The sequence below is a fragment of the Camelus dromedarius genome, chromosome 14 (assembly GCF_036321535.1).
Source record: "Camelus dromedarius isolate mCamDro1 chromosome 14, mCamDro1.pat, whole genome shotgun sequence".
NCBI lineage: Eukaryota > Metazoa > Chordata > Mammalia > Artiodactyla > Camelidae > Camelus > Camelus dromedarius.
Genome location: NC_087449.1, coordinates 64,279,874 through 64,297,075, shown reverse-complemented (window position 1 = coordinate 64,297,075; position 17,202 = coordinate 64,279,874). Strand labels below are relative to the sequence as shown.

The 17,202-nt window shown below is 38.4% G+C and overlaps 1 protein-coding gene across 14 annotated transcripts in view; it reads left to right on the top strand.

Annotated features, from left to right (window-relative positions):
- KIF1B (kinesin family member 1B) overlaps window positions 1–17,202 on the top strand; it is a 139,750-nt gene that overhangs the window by 71,443 nt on the left and 51,105 nt on the right. Inside the window, exon 21 of one of the 14 annotated variants that reach the window (XM_031464036.2) lies at window positions 4,560–9,448. The exons of the other annotated variants lie outside the window; for them this stretch is intronic. Within the exon in view, the coding sequence (XP_031319896.1) occupies window positions 4,560–6,044 (1,485 nt within the window). The 3' untranslated portion in view covers window positions 6,045–9,448. Of the gene's footprint in view, window positions 1–4,559; window positions 9,449–17,202 lie in introns of those variants that run through there. 14 annotated transcript variants of the gene reach the window in all.

The window sequence follows — 17,202 nt, the reverse complement described above, 5'->3', positions numbered from 1 at the left end:
CCTGATAGTACTAATTCTCTGCTCTTGGGCTGACTTGGGGATTGTTCTTGTGCTGGGCAGACTTTTTTTTTTTAAGTTAAACTGTGTCTAAAAGTGTTGCTGCACAGTTGCATGTGTTAATCCTTTTCTGTTCCCCTGCATGGAGTCTGAATTCTCAGTAAGGGTCTCCGTAGCATGTGGGGTGACGGTGGAAGTAGGGGCTGCACAAGCAACTCCGGCAGGAGAGGGAAGCCTGTTTTGCTCTGGCTTGAGAAAGGGTTTGCTGAGCAGCTGGAAAGTCAGTTTAAGGTTGTAGTTTATAATGCTAATGGCTGTAGCGTTTTATGATGTTAATTGATTACTAGGTTTTATAGAAACTCATGAATAAATAAGTTTACGCATTAGTTAGATTTTCATTTTTAAAGTCATCCAATTTTGGTTAACAAAGCCCTGGTTATAAGAACCTTCCTGGCATTCATTTGATATGTAAGAAAAAGTCATAACAACTTTTGGATACTGTGGATGCAGTTTAGGAAATTTTCATTTCATTTCAAATTTTCATTTCAGTTTAGAAAATTTCATTTTCTGAAATTTCATTTCAGATTCATGGACTTCTTTTAAGATAAGAGGGTATTAGGGAGAAAGCTGGATTTCTTCCCTGAGCATAAAACACAGCATGTAGAATGCTGAATGTGAGCTATAGCCTTGTAGCCGTGCTCTGCTTTGGAGAAGAGAGGCTGTTGCTAACTGGGCCAGAAAAGCCAAGGACTTGTGCAAAAGCAGTCTTTTCCAGGGCAGGTCAGTTCTCAGACTTAGCAGTGGGTTAAACCAGTTAGTTTGTTATCTTGGAAATTATAGTAAAGCCCAAAAAAGAATGGATTGCAAGAATAAATCAAATGTTTGAGGCAAGATAATAAGTGTTATAGATAGAGTCTCTTTAAGAGGAGGGCTGCTTGGCATTTAGTTTGTAATGAAAACAGATGGATTTAGCTGCAATGTGATTAGGGGCTTGAGAGCTTTGTGACACATGAAGGAGCCTTTTATCTTAATAATGTAGTATAATCTAATAACATGCTTCTGATGGTCTGTGAGAGATCAAACGAGGACAGGTATAATTAAGCTGGATTTATTATTAACAATAGTGCCTTATATTTGTATAGTGCTTTATAATTTACAGAGAGGTTAACATCCATCATTTTTTTTGATTCCCAAAACAACCCTCTTTGGTAGGTGTATATGTAAATAAAATGACAACTATTACCTACAGTTTATCGTTGAGGAAACCAAGTCTAAAAAATGCTGTCTTACCCACTTTTAAATACATGTGAGGTCTTGGGTCTGAGGCTTAAACTTAAACTTGGGTCTTCTGACTTACTTCATTGTTCTCTCCAGTAGAGCAGTGCTTAGGAGTCTTGTAAAAATGCTGATGCTGATTCAGTAGGCCTGGGGTGGGACCTGAGAGTCTGTACTTCTGACAAGCTCCCAGGTGATGCCAGTGCTGCTGGGACCAACCTTTGAGTAACTAACTAGGTGTAAAACATAGTGATGGCTGGTGCTCTCCATAACCAAGAGCTGATGATCATTCTATGCTCTGAAATGAAGACAATGACCATTAAATAAAAAGGAAGTAAATGTCTCTAAGACATATTTAGTTTCCAGGGAACATACTTAGTCTGCAAGTAATCAGGTTCTGATTGTCATCTGCTCTGTGTATCTAAAAGTAATGGAGGATTTCAAATGCAGCTCCTTAAAGCAAGGAGGTTGCTTTCCTCCTATAAGTCCAGCTGTCTATTCCACTCAAATTTCTTGTCCTCCAGAGGAATTGATTTCTAATACTTTAGCCTGAAGACTATCTTCAGTAATAATACTGAATAAAAATGTTTTTTTTATGACCCTGTATTTGTCAACCAACAGAAATAGTTTGAATGCATCCTATGGATAAATATTATGAAAAATTCCCCAAATGTGTCACATTGTTACATTGCTGAACATTCTCTTAGAGTCAGTGCTCGATTATACACCTGGTCCTTTCTGTGTTTGCTCTTTTGTACATGTTTTGAGTATCTTCTCTCTTTTATATGCATAAACTTCATGCAGAGTCTCTTCAGGAGGCCCACTTTGTATTCGTTACATAATGAAAACAGAAGGATCATTTAGTGACTTGTGATTTGGCCAGATCTGAGTAGCGTTTTTCCAACCCTGTAGTAAATGAATCTAAATATCTTAAAACCTTTTTTTTTTTTTCTTGACATGAAAAGCATCTTGGCTCATAAGCTTTGCATACAGAGTTTTCAGGTATCATGGTCAGTCTGTGATGGGGGGAGATGTTTGAGCTATAAGTAGAACATATTTTAAAAAGAAAGAAAATTATGACCAGTTGATTTAATTTGAGTTCTTTTGGATTTATGTAAATTCATTTATTTTTGTTTTAGAGTTTAAAGGCATAACTTTTGTCACTTAAGTATATTAAAGCAGTGATTAGAATATTTGTTATTTCCTGAATTAGGTAGTATTCATTTCATCATTAAGCAGCTTGTAAAGGAAAAGAAAAGAAACCAGGAAAAAAAAAGTGGTAATTAACTATGTAGGAAGAATCAGAGAGAATTTGTATTCTGTAAAACTCAGTTTATACGTATTTGCAAGAAAACCTTTTTAGGAGTCAGACATAACTTTTTTCTCTATTGTTTATTAATGTCATCTTTTTCACTTATGATTATATTTTATCACTTAAGATTTTTTAAACTAAAAAAAGGAAAAATAGTGTAGAATCTGTAAATTTAGCTTTATCTGCTTTTTGTTGCTAAATTTTCAAATAGGAAGGTATTATAAATGGTTTAATATCCATTTACAGACCAATATAAATAATACAGATTAATACTAGCATCTCCAAATTCAGGGGCCAAATTATTATTATTATTGTTAGAGATTATTTTTTTGTTCCCTAGAAAGTAACTGTACTTAGAAATCTTTGGTCTAGAAAGCATGATGCTATCTATCAGTTACAATTCTTTTTTTTTTAAACCCTTTGCTAGAGATAATTTTGATAATTACAGCCAAGTAGAAGAGACCATTAAGTAAGAATATTTTTGTTTTCTAGACTATCTTGAACTACTCTTCTGGTGAGTGGTTTCTTTTCCCAAGAACTCGTAGTTCCTGAATAGAACTTTTTACTTAATCCTGTTCATCACAGGGAGTACTAAATCCTACTCCGCTTTCATTTAGACTCATGTGAGCAAGATTTGCTTGTGTTAGTTAACGATTATTATCCAGATAGCCCGTTGAAACTACTTAGTTGTGAAGTCAGGCTGTTTTAGGCCTAACTAAAGTTTTTTGTGAAAGAATTAATGGTGCAAAAATATCTGGAGAGTCAGAGAGTTAGAGATAGCATTTTAAATTGGATCCATTTTACATAAGCAGAATATAATCTTTGTGTTTTATATGTCTCTAGTTAAGAGATGTCAACTTAAAATAATAGTCCTCAAATCGCTAGAAATACCATTTTTCTTAAACAGAACACATCTCTAAGTTGTATTTATTAAAATATTATTTAGGGAATTTGGAATGATGTTTAATGAAAGTATATTTGCCTAGCTTAGTATGTGTTCTGGAGATTTGTTTCCTAAAGTTTTGGAGGTGAGGTATTTATTAATTTAAGTGTGTGGAAAACAAAATAGCAGACCCACTATAAAGATCCTTTTTTATGCTTTGTTGTTCTCTGGATAACAAACTTTAATTGTACAAATGAAATGAATCAATTTGACATGACACAAGGAGTAGCAAATCCATTATATGCTCATGGAAAGACTAGTTCAAAACCTTCTTGTCTTCTAGAAGAAAACAACTTGGTTGATAAGAATCTTACATGGTTTGCTAATAGGGATTCTTAGCATTTTTAACATAATCCCTGTTTGACTGCTTCTTTTTCTACTTTCTCATCTTCTAACTTTTTTCTAGGGCTGCTCTTTTTAGTAAAGCTAAACAAAACGTGGCATCCTACAGCATTACTAACCTTTGTTAATCCGCCTGCTCGTCACATCTTGTATGGCATCTGTGCTCACTCATGGGGGAAAGAGTTTCTGGAAGAAGCAACAGCAATAACCAAGGCAAATGTGGGAAGTGACTGCATGGGTGTTAGCATATATGGGGTGTAGGTTTTACTTCATTTTCTTGAGATAAGTGGAGATGTTATTTCACACCATTTTGTTAATAACTTCATGGGACCTTACAGTGAGAGACTGTTTCTCACTAATTCAGTCCTTCTAAGAAATTTGATTGCAGATTTCATTACTTAAGCCAGAAAGTGGAGATTTGGATTAATATTACTTAAAGCAAAAGCAAAAGCAAATCTTTATTAATAATAATCTACAATAGTAAATAAGCATACGTCTTAATAGACTTGCACAACATTTAGGGGTTTTTTGGGGTTTTTTTGTGTTTTTTTGTTGTTTTTTGTTTTTTTTGGTTTTGTTTTTAAATTTGGTTAGAGCTTTTTTGCTTGCTTTTTCTTCGATTTGATTTTCCTTTTTTACATTTTAATTTTGGTTATTTTGGGGCCATTTTTTGATTTTGTTTTTCCAAAGGACGCGGATTCTGATAGCGGGGACGATTCTGACAAGAGGTCCTGTGAAGAGAGCTGGAAACTGATTACTTCTCTGAGAGAAAAGCTACCTCCCAGCAAGTTGCAAACCATTGTTAAAAAATGTGGCCTCCCCAGCAGTGGGAAGAAACGAGAACCAATTAAAATGTATCAGATCCCCCAAAGAAGGCGCCTGAGTAAAGATTCCAAGTGGGTCACCATCTCAGATCTTAAGATTCAGGCTGTGAAAGAGATATGCTATGAGGTTGCTCTCAACGACTTTAGGCACAGTCGGCAGGAGATTGAAGCCTTGGCCATTGTTAAGATGAAAGAGCTTTGTGCTATGTATGGGAAGAAAGATCCCAATGAGCGGGACTCCTGGCGGGCAGTGGCTAGGGATGTCTGGGACACTGTTGGTGTGGGGGATGAGAAGATTGACGACATGATGGCTAGTAGTAAAGGTGGAACTGATGTAGATGATCTCAAGGTTCATATAGATAAGCTGGAAGATATTTTACAAGAAGTTAAAAAGCAAAATAACATGAAAGATGAGGAGATAAAAGTCTTAAGAAATAAAATGCTCAAAATGGAGAAAGTCTTGCCACTGATTGGGTCTCAGGAACAGAAAACCCAAGGAAACCACAAAGCAAAGGAACCTGTTGGTGCTGGTGCCAGTAGCAAGTCTGAGAATGACGTAAGTAAAGGAGAAAGTGGAGAACTTGGGAAGGAAGAGCGTGTTTCCCAGCTGATGAATGGGGATCCAGCTTTTAGACGTGGACGTCTGCGCTGGATGAGGCAAGAGCAAATTCGGTTCAGGAACCTGCAGCAGCAAGAGATAGCAAAGCAGCTTCGTCGGCAGAATGTACCTCATAGATTCATCCCTCCTGAGAACCGGAAGCCCCGGTTCCCCTTTAAGAGCAACCCCAAACATAGAAACTCTTGGAGTCCCGGGACGCATATCATCATAACAGAGGATGAGGTTATAGAGCTTAGAATTCCGAAAGACGAAGATGCAAGGAAAGGAAATAAGGAGGAGAGCCAAGAAAAGGGGAGTAGGGCAGCTTCTAAGGATCCCCAGTTGCCGTGGGGCTCTCAGGGCATTCGAAGTCAAGATCACATTCAAGTTAGCAAGCAGCATATTAATAATCAACAACAGCCACCTCAGTTACGCTGGAGAAGCAATTCTCTCAATAACGGCCAACCGAAAAGTACGCGCTGTCAGGCATCTGCTTCGTCAGAATCATTAAACTCCCACAGTAGTCACCCCACTGCTGACCTGCAGACTTTCCAGGCAAAGCGCCATATTCATCAGCATCGTCAGTCTTACTGTAATTATAACACTGGAGGTCAGGTAGAGGGCAGTGCAGCCAGCTCCTGTCAGAAGCAGACTGACAAACCCAACCACTGTAGCCAGTTTGTGACACCTCCGAGAATGAGGCGACAGTTCTCTGCACCCAATCTCAAAGCTGGTCGAGAAACCACAGTATAAAGTACTGGACAAACTTGAAATCTTGGTGGAGGAAACAGGCATTAGTAGCTCATGATTTGGGTTGCTTCTAGCCTTGGCCTTGAGTTCCTAGTATTTACGTTATAATTTTAATGTTGCGTTCCTACAAATATTAACTGATTTTAATATTGTTAAAACATAAAACACTGGTAAATGTTTCAACACCTTCCTTTTGTTTGTATACCATAAGTGGGCAGTTTCTGGAATTGCGGACAAACCACTGAGACCTCCCTTAATTTTCTGAAACTTTACACTTTTCTTGGTGCCTAGATAATATACTTACTTACACAGACTGGTCTTGTTTTGGTGTAAGTTTGTTATGTTTTTATAATGCTTATAAATTTGTCTGATACCCAGAAAGACCCACCTCTTGGTTTATGCAGACATTTAACAGGGGAATTTGATTTGTAGAATTAAATGTCTATTATTTCCCCATAAATGTTAGACATTAGTTTAAAAATAATATCATGCAACTGTGTGGACACAGCTTTGAATTTCTTACCCGTGTCTGTTTCTTTCTTTAAGTATAATTGGAATTTTCATAAACCAGAACTAAGTATCTTGACATACTTTAGAGTACACAGCTTTGCATCTTCCGTGGAACTTCCACATCTTCTTACTCTTCTATATTTTACATAGAACTGATTCAGTAGGGTTTTTTTTTTTCCTTTTGAATGCATCAGTATATGTATGAGTTTTGTCATAATACTGAAATCTTTAAATTGGCACCTATCTGGATTTCTGTTTGTGGTTTGCATTTTGAAGTTTAACGTATTATTTCTCACACAAATACACACAGAGACACTGAATTATTCACCAAAATCATGCCAACAGAAATACCAACAGGATACTTGTATGATGCTTTGAGCAGTATATATAAGTTTAGAGGGAGGTTTTTTGGTGGAGAGGGAAGAGCTCGGACATGGGAAGAAGGCTACAGCATTAGGCTGTATGCTGCTTATTTTCAGTAGATGATGAAATGGTGAAATAAGTTAACTTTGGTTTAGAATAAAGGAAATGATGTATAATAGACTATTCTTTGGTCAACAGCAGTAATGCTCACAGATACTCAAACAACGAAAGAGAAGTCCTGATGAACATTTATTGTGTCAATACCTCACTTTACTATGTTGTGGTCTCAGTTTGCCTCACTGGAGAATCCACTAAAAAGGATGGATTTTGATGGGGAGGAAAAAAAGAATAGTTTTCTACATCCTTTCTCATCTCTTGAACTTGTCAGAAACTTTTTTAAGAGGCGGTATGAAGAGCCAGAGATGCCTGTGAGATTGCCTGACTTCATGTTGTTGAAGATTCCTAAGTCACACTAAGTCACCTGTCAAACACTTGTCTTCCAGATGGTGTGAAAAATTACAGCCACGATAGCAATTAACGTTCAAGGAAGCCTTAAAGATTGTGATTATATGGGTTTCTTTTTTTCCTTTGCGTGTGGGTACTATGCTTTATTAGAACAGTATTTTTAATCGTAGTATTTTTTCTTTGCTTCTATGAAAATGCTTTCGTAATGCACAGAAAATTGCTTCCAGTTAACTTTGGGGGCTTTTTTTGCTTTCATAGCTAGAGCAGTCCTAATCTTTAACTGAAGTTTTATGACAGATTAAACATGGGTGGTGTCTGTAGTGGGTTCACTGAATGATGTTTGTAATGAGTTGACTTAATTGAGGTGACAATCTCCTGCACCAAGTGGTCTGAATATACTTTGTAGGCTACTTCACATCAGTCACTTCAATGCATCTTGTGTAAACCCCATTTGTCCTTCTTTATTCTCCTTAAACAGTTCAGTTAACTATTTGTTCCTTGCAAAAAACTCATTTTCTAATACTGCTACTACTACTAACTCAGTTTTCAACTCTGTAGCAAAAGTGGGCTCTCATTTCCCCAACTTGAGATTACATAAAATAGACCTAAATATTTTCATTTTTATGGTGGCCTTTTAATCTCATTATGGACTGGTACCTCCTTTTCACACAAAACAATAGAAGTGAGTTTCTTCTGGTGAGCAGGAGACACTATAGAATGAAAAGAAATACAATATTTTCATTTACAAATGTGGGTTGTGGTAAGCACTGGACCCACACCGATATTCCAAAGAATTGGTTTGTGTTCGTGCTTCACCTGCTGATCCAGGTGCCCTCAGACTGCCGAACTATTTAGATAACTAAAATCGCCTGTAATTTCAGGTGACCAGAAAGAAATGAACCCAGGTTTGCTTGATTGTGATATATGTCTCTTCATGTGTTTCATAGCACTTGCTTTATTGGGAAAAAACTATGTGAATGAAATTACTTAATTGACTCTCACTAAAGAAGTGACTAACACCATGCTTTTGTGATTAGTATAGCCTGTTGGTATATTGCTTTGTTTTTTAAATTTGCCCGTATCTGTCCCTAAGCTTAAATACTGCAAGACCAAAGGGAAATGGTCACCAATAAACCACTATTATATTTTTGAAGTATGCCTTGCTGTTATCATAGTGAAATTTTTTTTAACTTTGTGCTATTCAAATTATATAATGGTATGACAGTAATGGAAGTGGAGTCTTAATTAATTGGTACAGTTTCACAAACCAAACCATATACCATGGTATTCTTTGGAGAGTTAAAGACATTTTGTTTATCTACTAAGTCTAAACCAAAGGGCTTTTCCTTTATTTTTGCTTCTAATTCTTTCTTATGCTTCAAATTGGTTCTCTTTTCACTGGAAATGCAATGAATGGGAATTGTTTATTTCATTGAAGTGACTTGAAGTGACTTGAAGTTACCTCTTGTGCTTTAGGGGCAGGTTGATGCTGAAAAAAGAACAAAACAAAATAGGACAAAAAACACAGTTTGCCACACCAATGTCTGCATGAAAGGCTATCAGACTATAGGAGGTTACGTAGTTTTCCTGCAGTCAGCTGCTATACCCCTGTGCCTTACTGGTCCTTTGTAGACTTGCCTTAATGATTTGTTCAAAAGGCTGGGAGGAGGGGAAGCTGCTGTGGCCTGGCGTAGCTTAATGAAGATGCCTTCTTAGGCGCAGGGCAAAGCAAGCATTTGTTCTCTACTGTTAGAGCCAGATTCTGTATAATGAGCAGTTTTCATAATTGTCCACTTTATGTCATCTTTCTGAGGTTTAAAAATCTGCTCTAGATTCTTAGTTTGAACCACTGTAGGTTGTGAAATGTATTGGTTTCCTCCCATCATTACTGTAAAAAGAAGTTGTGAATCTTCTTGTTAATGAACTATGGATTTCTCCCCCAGTTTCTTTAAAAATAATGCTTGAAGATTGTCTTTGAGTGTAAGATCTACCTTTTCAGAAAGGGAGAGTTAGTTTGTAACGTTAAAAAATAAAGTCCTCATTCAATAAAAACTGAAATTATCTTTTAAGAGTGTGATTTCTCTCTGATTTGGGAGGAGGGGAAAGTGAAACAGTGATGCTGATTAAACTTGGTCTTGACTTTTATTTATTGCTTCTTCATCTGAAGAAAGATTTAAAAGATTTGGTTGCAAAGCAAATCTTTTAAAAAATATTTGTACATGAACTTGATTCATTTAGAGTTTTTGCTGTTACTCTTTTCTGTTTATCAGAATTCTATCTTAAATGAGATCTTTAACCCGTATTTTATGCTACATTTTTACTTACATGAAAACTTTTGAAGTATAAAATGAATGAGGATATCATATATCCCTTTCTGATTTCTTTGAGTTTATGTTAAGGTGTATTTTCTGGGTTTTTTTTTTTTATTGTATAATTTTGATTTGAGGTTTTCTTGAAATGAAATGGTATATTTCCCTTCATATGGGTAGAAATGAAATTTCTAAAAAGCTTTGAGTAACTCTGTTTAGCTTTCTTTTTCCCTTTAACCACTGTTTTTCTCTACTCAGAGTATTGGTGATGTGCTAGAGGTGAAACAGGACACAGCAGAAGATTTTTCTGGAGTTGAACCGTCAGTCTTACTGAACATTTGGACATAACATTATTTCTTATGTTGAAAAACAACATAATCATACATAATGGAGTAGAATACAAAACTACATGAGTTCTTTTTCCCACCATGAGCTTTTAATATGAAATTTGAGACTTGAGGGAAATGTTATGCTTGGATTGGTTTGCTTCAAGCTTCATACCCTTTCCATTCAGGTACTTTGTATTTCTCTGCTATTGGAGAAACTGGTGGAAAAGTGGCCAAGACCTGATCATTTCTAGGACAACACAGACGATTCCAATGCAGTTTAATATGTTCAGTGATAGTTGTGTGCACAGGGTGAGTGTGGAGAGAGTGAGAAAAGGCTTTTGAAAGAGGAAGCGCTGAGCCAAGAGCAGAGTCCCAAAGTAACAACTGCAGTTTTATCCCAGTGAAGAATGAGAAGGGAAGGGAGGGACCATGTCAGGTCCAGGAAACTGTGAGTAACTCAGGGGTGGTCAGAACACCAGCTGTGTGTTAGGTAGTGGTAAGAGATGAGGGGACCCAGGAGGACAAGGGCCAGATCGTGGCATGCTGAGGAGTTGGGATTTTATCTTGAGTGTTATGGAATATATTAAACTGGGAGATTGCATTATTAGATTCACCTTTTAGAAATAGCCAATTTGGGTTGGAAGGGGGCAAATTCAGAGCCCAGATCTCTAGTTGGGAAGTTGCTGTCTGAACTAAATGAGAAACAGAGGCAAGGAGAAAAGAGAGAAGGAATGACTCTGATAGATTATTTGGAGGTAGAATTAACAAATCAGTTCATCGATGGGATAAGCCCTGTTTGTATACAAGGTGATGAAGGCTCTTGCATGGTTCATGTTTGGAAAGTAAAGTAAATGAGACCAAGACAGGACTGAGAGACTGGGAGCAAATAGGAGCTGTGCAGGTCTGAGAATAGGTGTTGTGGGACCCCTGGAGGCACAGATCTGAGACTCTGTCTGCATGGTGCTGCTGGTGGTGAGTAAATTAAGGTGTTGACAAGAACTGGAGTGTGGACATCTCCCTTCCGGCACTTGCTTGCCAATTATAATCTGCCATTAAAAGAGAAAGACAGTGTTAGCAAAAGGAGCCAAACTTCTAATGTCAAAAACAGCCTAACCAGAAAACCCAGAATTGTGACATTGATTTTACCTTAAATGCCACCTCCCCAGAGATGCCATAGTTGTGGCTCCCTCATCTCTCACCTGTTGTGCTATATGTAGCCTCCTAACTTGTCTCTTCACTTCTATTCTTGACCCCTGTACTCCACTGTCCACATAGCAACCAGCATCTTTTAAAAACAAAAGTCACATAGTGCTAGTGGCCTCCAGTGGCTTCTCATCGCATCTTAAAATTGGAATCTCTTATCGTAGCCTCCAAGGCTTCTCATGTTTTGGCTTCTTGCCTGCCTCTCTGACTTCATCTCTAAACATTCTCTCACTGCAAGCACTTTGGACTTTTGCCAAGTTTGTTCCTACCTCTGGGCTTTTGCACTTCCTTAAGACTGGAGTCCTTTCTCATTACACTTAACTCTTCTTCCAGATCAGTGCTCATGTCCCCTTTTCCTGCCCCAGCCTATCCCAGGACGACTCACACTGTTCTAATAATAATGATAACGTGTAGTTACCTATGCACTTATTAGGTCCTTCCATGAGAATGTAAACTCACCTAGAATAAGCACCTTGCCTGTCTTATTTTCTTCACTGTTCATCTGTACACATCACCCAGAAGAGTGGGCCTCAAACCGTAGTGTGCGTCAGACTCCCCGGAGGGGCTTGTGAGAATATAGAATGCTGGGCCCACCCCTCAGAGTTTCTGATTCAGGAGGTCGTGGGTGGGGTCTGATCATTTGCGTTTCTAAGTTCCCAAGTGATGCTGATGCTGTTGGATCAGCATCCACCTTTGAAAACCACTGTCTGGAACAGGGATTGGCAGACTTTTTCTGTAAAGGGCCAGCTTGTAAATATTTTAGACTTTGTGGGCCTCATGGTCTCTATGGAAACTACTCAGCTCTGCTGTTGTAGCAGAAAAGCAGCCATAGACAGTATGCAAAAGAGTGGACATGGTGGCTACGTTTCGACAAGACTCCTGTGTTTTTTAAGACAGACAGAGGCCTGGATTTGGCCCACAGATTTGCCCACCCTTGATCTAGAAAGTGGTCTCTCACTTTTGAGAACGATTAACTAGAAGATCAATACATGACTGTGTGTCTGGCCTAGAAGACAGACAGGTGCCAGCTGCTGGTGATTCAATGGTGAATGACAGATCCCTGGCCTTGTGAAGTTCCCCAAGTTGTGGAGGAGATGGCCATTAGACAGACGGTCACACCAGTGGTTATACAGGATATCTGTGACAAATGCTGTTGGGGGGAAAAGCCCAGGTGCTCTGAAAATGTACAGCCAGGCACCTCAGTGAATGAAAGGAGGCTCTTCCTTGCTTTCAGCTGATGATTGTCATTTGGAGAAAAAGAAGCAATCAGAAGAAAACTTCCTTTTCTTCCCAGTTCTGGGTCTGCGTGTATCCATCATGCATCCAAACTCGTACTTGGCCTTTGCTATCACTGGTGGAAGAGCTGTCCATACTCCCGTCTTAGCCCTGCCCTTTTTCCCTTCATGCTGCCTTCTGAAGGACTTACTGTACACTTACTTCTTCTCTTTTACAGCATAGGTTTTCTCCTTCTGCACTGTTCCTGTTAGCATACAAGCATGTCTTTATTTCACCAGTATCAAAAGAGTTCTGTGTTCTCTGTGACCTGCCACTCCATTTCTGTTCCTTTTTCTAGAAATACTCCTTGAGAGAGTTTTCTATACTGTTTCCCAGTTGTCCACCTTCTTTTTCTCGTTTCCTCTTCCCGTTCTTACTTGAACTCACTGTGGTCAGACCTTGTTCCCACTTCATCACTGAAGCCACTCTTACCAGGGTGACCAGAGATCTCGACAATGACAAATCCAGGGTGTTTTCTCAGTCTTCATCTTACTAAATCTGTCTAGCATTTGACACTGGTTGCCTGCTCTTTACTTCTTGGAACACTTCATTCTCTTGACTTTTAATTTTCCTCCAGCCTCACTGCCTGCTCCTTCATGGTCTCTGTGGCCACAGACATTGGCTGTTTCCTTATCTGTTCATTCCCCCAGGTGATCGCATGCATTTCTGTGGCTTCACCTTCCCTGTTGACACACATGATGGCGAACACAACACCTTGTGTGTGTAGAGTATTTACAGTAGACCCTTGAACGACCCAGGTTTGAACTGTGCGGGTCTACTTTTATGTGGATTTTTTTCCAGTGAGTAGGTACCGCAGTACTGCATGATCTGCTGTTGGTCGAATCTGCGAATATGGAACCTCGGAAATCAAGGGTCCACTGTAAGGTTACACTCACATTTTCAACTGCGCAGAGGGTCTGTGCCCCTAATCCCTGCATTGTTCAAGGGTCAACTGTACTTGGGCCAGTAAACATTTTACATGTATTAGCTCACTGAATTCTCACAATACCTCTGTTCTGTGAAGTAGGTATTGTTATTCCCATTTTACATACTTCCCATAGTCACACAGCTGCTAAGTGGGGAGCCAGGTCCAGTCTTAGGCAGGCTGTCTGTCTGCAAACCACTGCCCTGCCTCCCTCTATACTGACTCACAGATGTGCTCTCTCCAGCCTGGACCTTCTTCGTGACCTCTAGACGCTGACACAACTCCAGCCTGGCATGCAGAGAGCTAACTGGCATCTCATGTTTAAACTATCTAAGCCAGAACAGCTAGCTCGGGCCAAAAATCCAAGAGTGATCATCAGTTCCCCTTTTTTTCCCTTCACACTCCATGATCACATCACCTGTAAGTCACATTTCCTCTGCCTGTAAAACTTATCCCAGATTCATTCTTTTTTTTAAAATCAGCTTTGCTGCTCATACCCTGGACCAGGGCACTGCCATCTCCCTAGAAATTGCTGCAACACCTTCATGACTGCTAGCCTTACTTCCAAGCCTCCAGGCTATTCTCCATGGAGAGTATTGTTTTTAAAACATGTGCTAAACTATATAGTTCTTCGCAGCTCTAAACCACCCAGTGGCTTTTCATAGAATAAAATCCACAGTCCTTCCTATGGCCTATAAGGCTGTCCATCACCCAGTTCCTATCTGTCTTCTCAACTGTATCTCCGACCCTTCTCACTTCTCCAGTCCACCCACAAAGGTTTTCTTGCTTAAACACACCAAGCCCCTTTCCATCCAGGACCTTTGTGGTTGCGGTTCGTTGTATTTGACTGGAATAAACAACCCCCAGCAAAGATCTTGGTGTGCATGCTTAGATCTCTGATAAAATGTTATCTGTACAGGGAGGGCTTTCCCCATCACCTAATCTAAAAGTCTTCCTCCTCTCCACTCCTCTCTTCTCTCTGTTAACCCCTGATAGCTGCCTTTCTTTATCTTTCTTCATAGTACTTCTCTCTGTAGTGCATTCTGTGTCTGTTTACTGTTTATCATCTCTCCCTCGCTGGTGAGACTTTTGTCTTATTGACCACTGTATTCCTGGCTAGATATCTAGTACATAGTAGGAGTGAAGAAGGTATGAATGGATGGATAGTGGTTTAAAGAAGAAAAAAAAAGCATGCTCTGAGCCCAGTTGCCTGGGTTCATATTCTATTGCTACTACTTGCTAATTCTAATCTTTGGAAAGTTATTTCATTTCTTAAGCCTCTTTCTTTCTTTCTTTCTTTCTTTCTTTCTTTCTTTCTTTCTTTCTTTCTTTCTTTCTTTCTTTCTTCCTTTCTTCCTTTCTTCCTTTCTTCCTTTCTTCCTTTCTTCCTTTCTTCCTTTCTTTCTTTCTTTCTTTCTTTCTTTCAGTAGCATCTTCACAGGATTATGGGGATGACTGAAAATCAGTTCCTGGCACAAAGTAAACTTAAAAACAAGGATGGTGGGGTTGGAGAGACATAAGAGGGAACAGCCAGGGCAGTGCCTCCTTCTTAAATATGGAGCATATATTCAACTAGTTGGGACTTCCTATAAACACAAAAGGCTACTGATAAATACGTTATTTTTTAGGGTGCTTTCCATAATTATCCTAGTTTTCATCGTGAAATCAATAGAGCAGTAGTATCTGAATCTCTCTGTTTGTTGTAGGAAAATCCAGTACTTAGAGTTTTTCTGGTAACATGCAAAATGTCCTTGTTGGAAGCTCACATGCAGCCTGATCTGGGGAAGAGGAGGCCAGTTCAAGAATTGGTGTTGGTATTTGGACTACCAACTACTTATAGAAGTTTTCCCTGGTCAGAGTGCAGTTAAAATTTTAGGTCCATAGAGTTATGGGAAATATGTTTATGTCAGCTTTATGGCCACTAAGTCACAACCACAGCCTTTAGGGAGAGTCACTCTTATCCTTAACTGTTAGAGTCTGAGGATTTTATTTTCATTGGTAGTTTGACCAGCTTGTTAAATCTATTTTTGAGGTAATTCTCAAAAATAAACCAGTCACAAAAAGTCACAATTGTATGATTCCATTTATATGAGATACCTAAAGCAGTCAAAATTGTAGAGACAGAAAGTAGAGGTAGAAAGAATGGTGGTTGCCAGGGGGTGGGAGTGGGGTGGAGAGTTACTGTTTAATGGATGAAGAGTTTCAGTTTTACAAGATGAAGTGTTCTGGAGAATGGATAGTGGTGATATTGCATAACATTATGAACATATTTCACTCCACTGAACTGTATACTTAAAAATGGTTAAGATGGTAAATTTTATGTGTATATTACTACAATTAAAAAATTGGGGGAAAATGAAAAATCAAAAAAATTCTCAAATAAAATATTAACATTTTTTCCACCTGATGATTTTTAGATGAACCAGCAGTCTTTCTCTTTTTGCTGAAAGAATTCTGTATAATCCATAGGTTTTTTAGAGACCCTCCCCCAACCTCTTATTTTGAAAAAATAGTACAATGAACCTTTGTATGCCCGTATTTATATACTCTTTCTGAATCATTTGAAAGTAAGTTGCAGATATCATGTCAGTTTACCACTAAATACGTGTGTATCTCCTAAAATCAAGGAGTTTCTTAATAACATTATCCCATCCAAAAATTTAATACTGATTCAATATCACATAATATACAGTCCATTTTTAAGTTTCCTTAATTGTCTAAAAAATATAAATGTTAGAAGTGTGTGTGCCATCTTTTTAGTCCAAGATCCAGTCAAAATTTATTGCATTTGGTTCTGATGTTTCTTTTATCTTTTGTTACACTGGTATTTTTGAAGAGTCTAGGCCACATTCTAATTTGTCTGATTGTTTCTTCAAGATTAGGTTTAAGTTAAACATTTTTGTTAAGAATGCTATAAAGATCCGGAAGGAAAGGGTATAGCTCAGTGGTAGAGCACATGCTTAGCATGCAGGAGGCCCTGGGTTCAATCCCTGGTACCTTCATTGAAAAAGTAAACAAATAAACCTAATTACCTCCCCTCTGTAAAAAGAAAAAAAAAAAGAATGCTATAAAGATTACATTGTGTACTTACACTGCTTCACATCAGTGGACATAAAGTGTCAATTTGTCCTATTACCAGTAATGTTAAAGTTTAATAAACTTAGTTAATGCGATTATTTCCCAGCTCTTTCTCATTAGTATGCACTTCAGATTGTGTGAATATTCTATTTTCCATCTGCCTTTCATGGAATTGTTTTAGCTTTATTAATGATCCTTGCCTGATTAAATTACTATATCTGGGGTTGCAATATAGTGATTTCCTAATTGTCATTCCCTCTGCATTTATTAACTGCCTTTGTTTTGTTTTTTGGTAAAGAAGGGCTTTCCCTTTTTCTCTCCTTTCAGTATCACTGTGGACTCACAGATTCTTTTTATACTCAATGTGCTATATATAGTCTTTTCCTGTTATTGTTATTTATTGGCCAGTGGGAGTCTTTGCCCCTCTGAAATGATCTCATCAGTCTGAATACTCTGCTTTCTGGGACAAGATGTTCTGGGGTCACCTTGTACTTTCCTTCCTCCAAACCTGAAATCAGTCGTTTTCCCAAGGAGCTCCGCCTCCTTTTAGTGGGGAATGGTATTTAGAAACCAAGATGGGGGCTAGGTGTACCTAGAAAATAAACTTTTTAAAAACACTGCCTGTCATTTTGATAGTATGTTACCACTTAAGAGGACTTTCACATATATTTTTAGTGATTCATCATTTGGTCCTTCCTACAGCG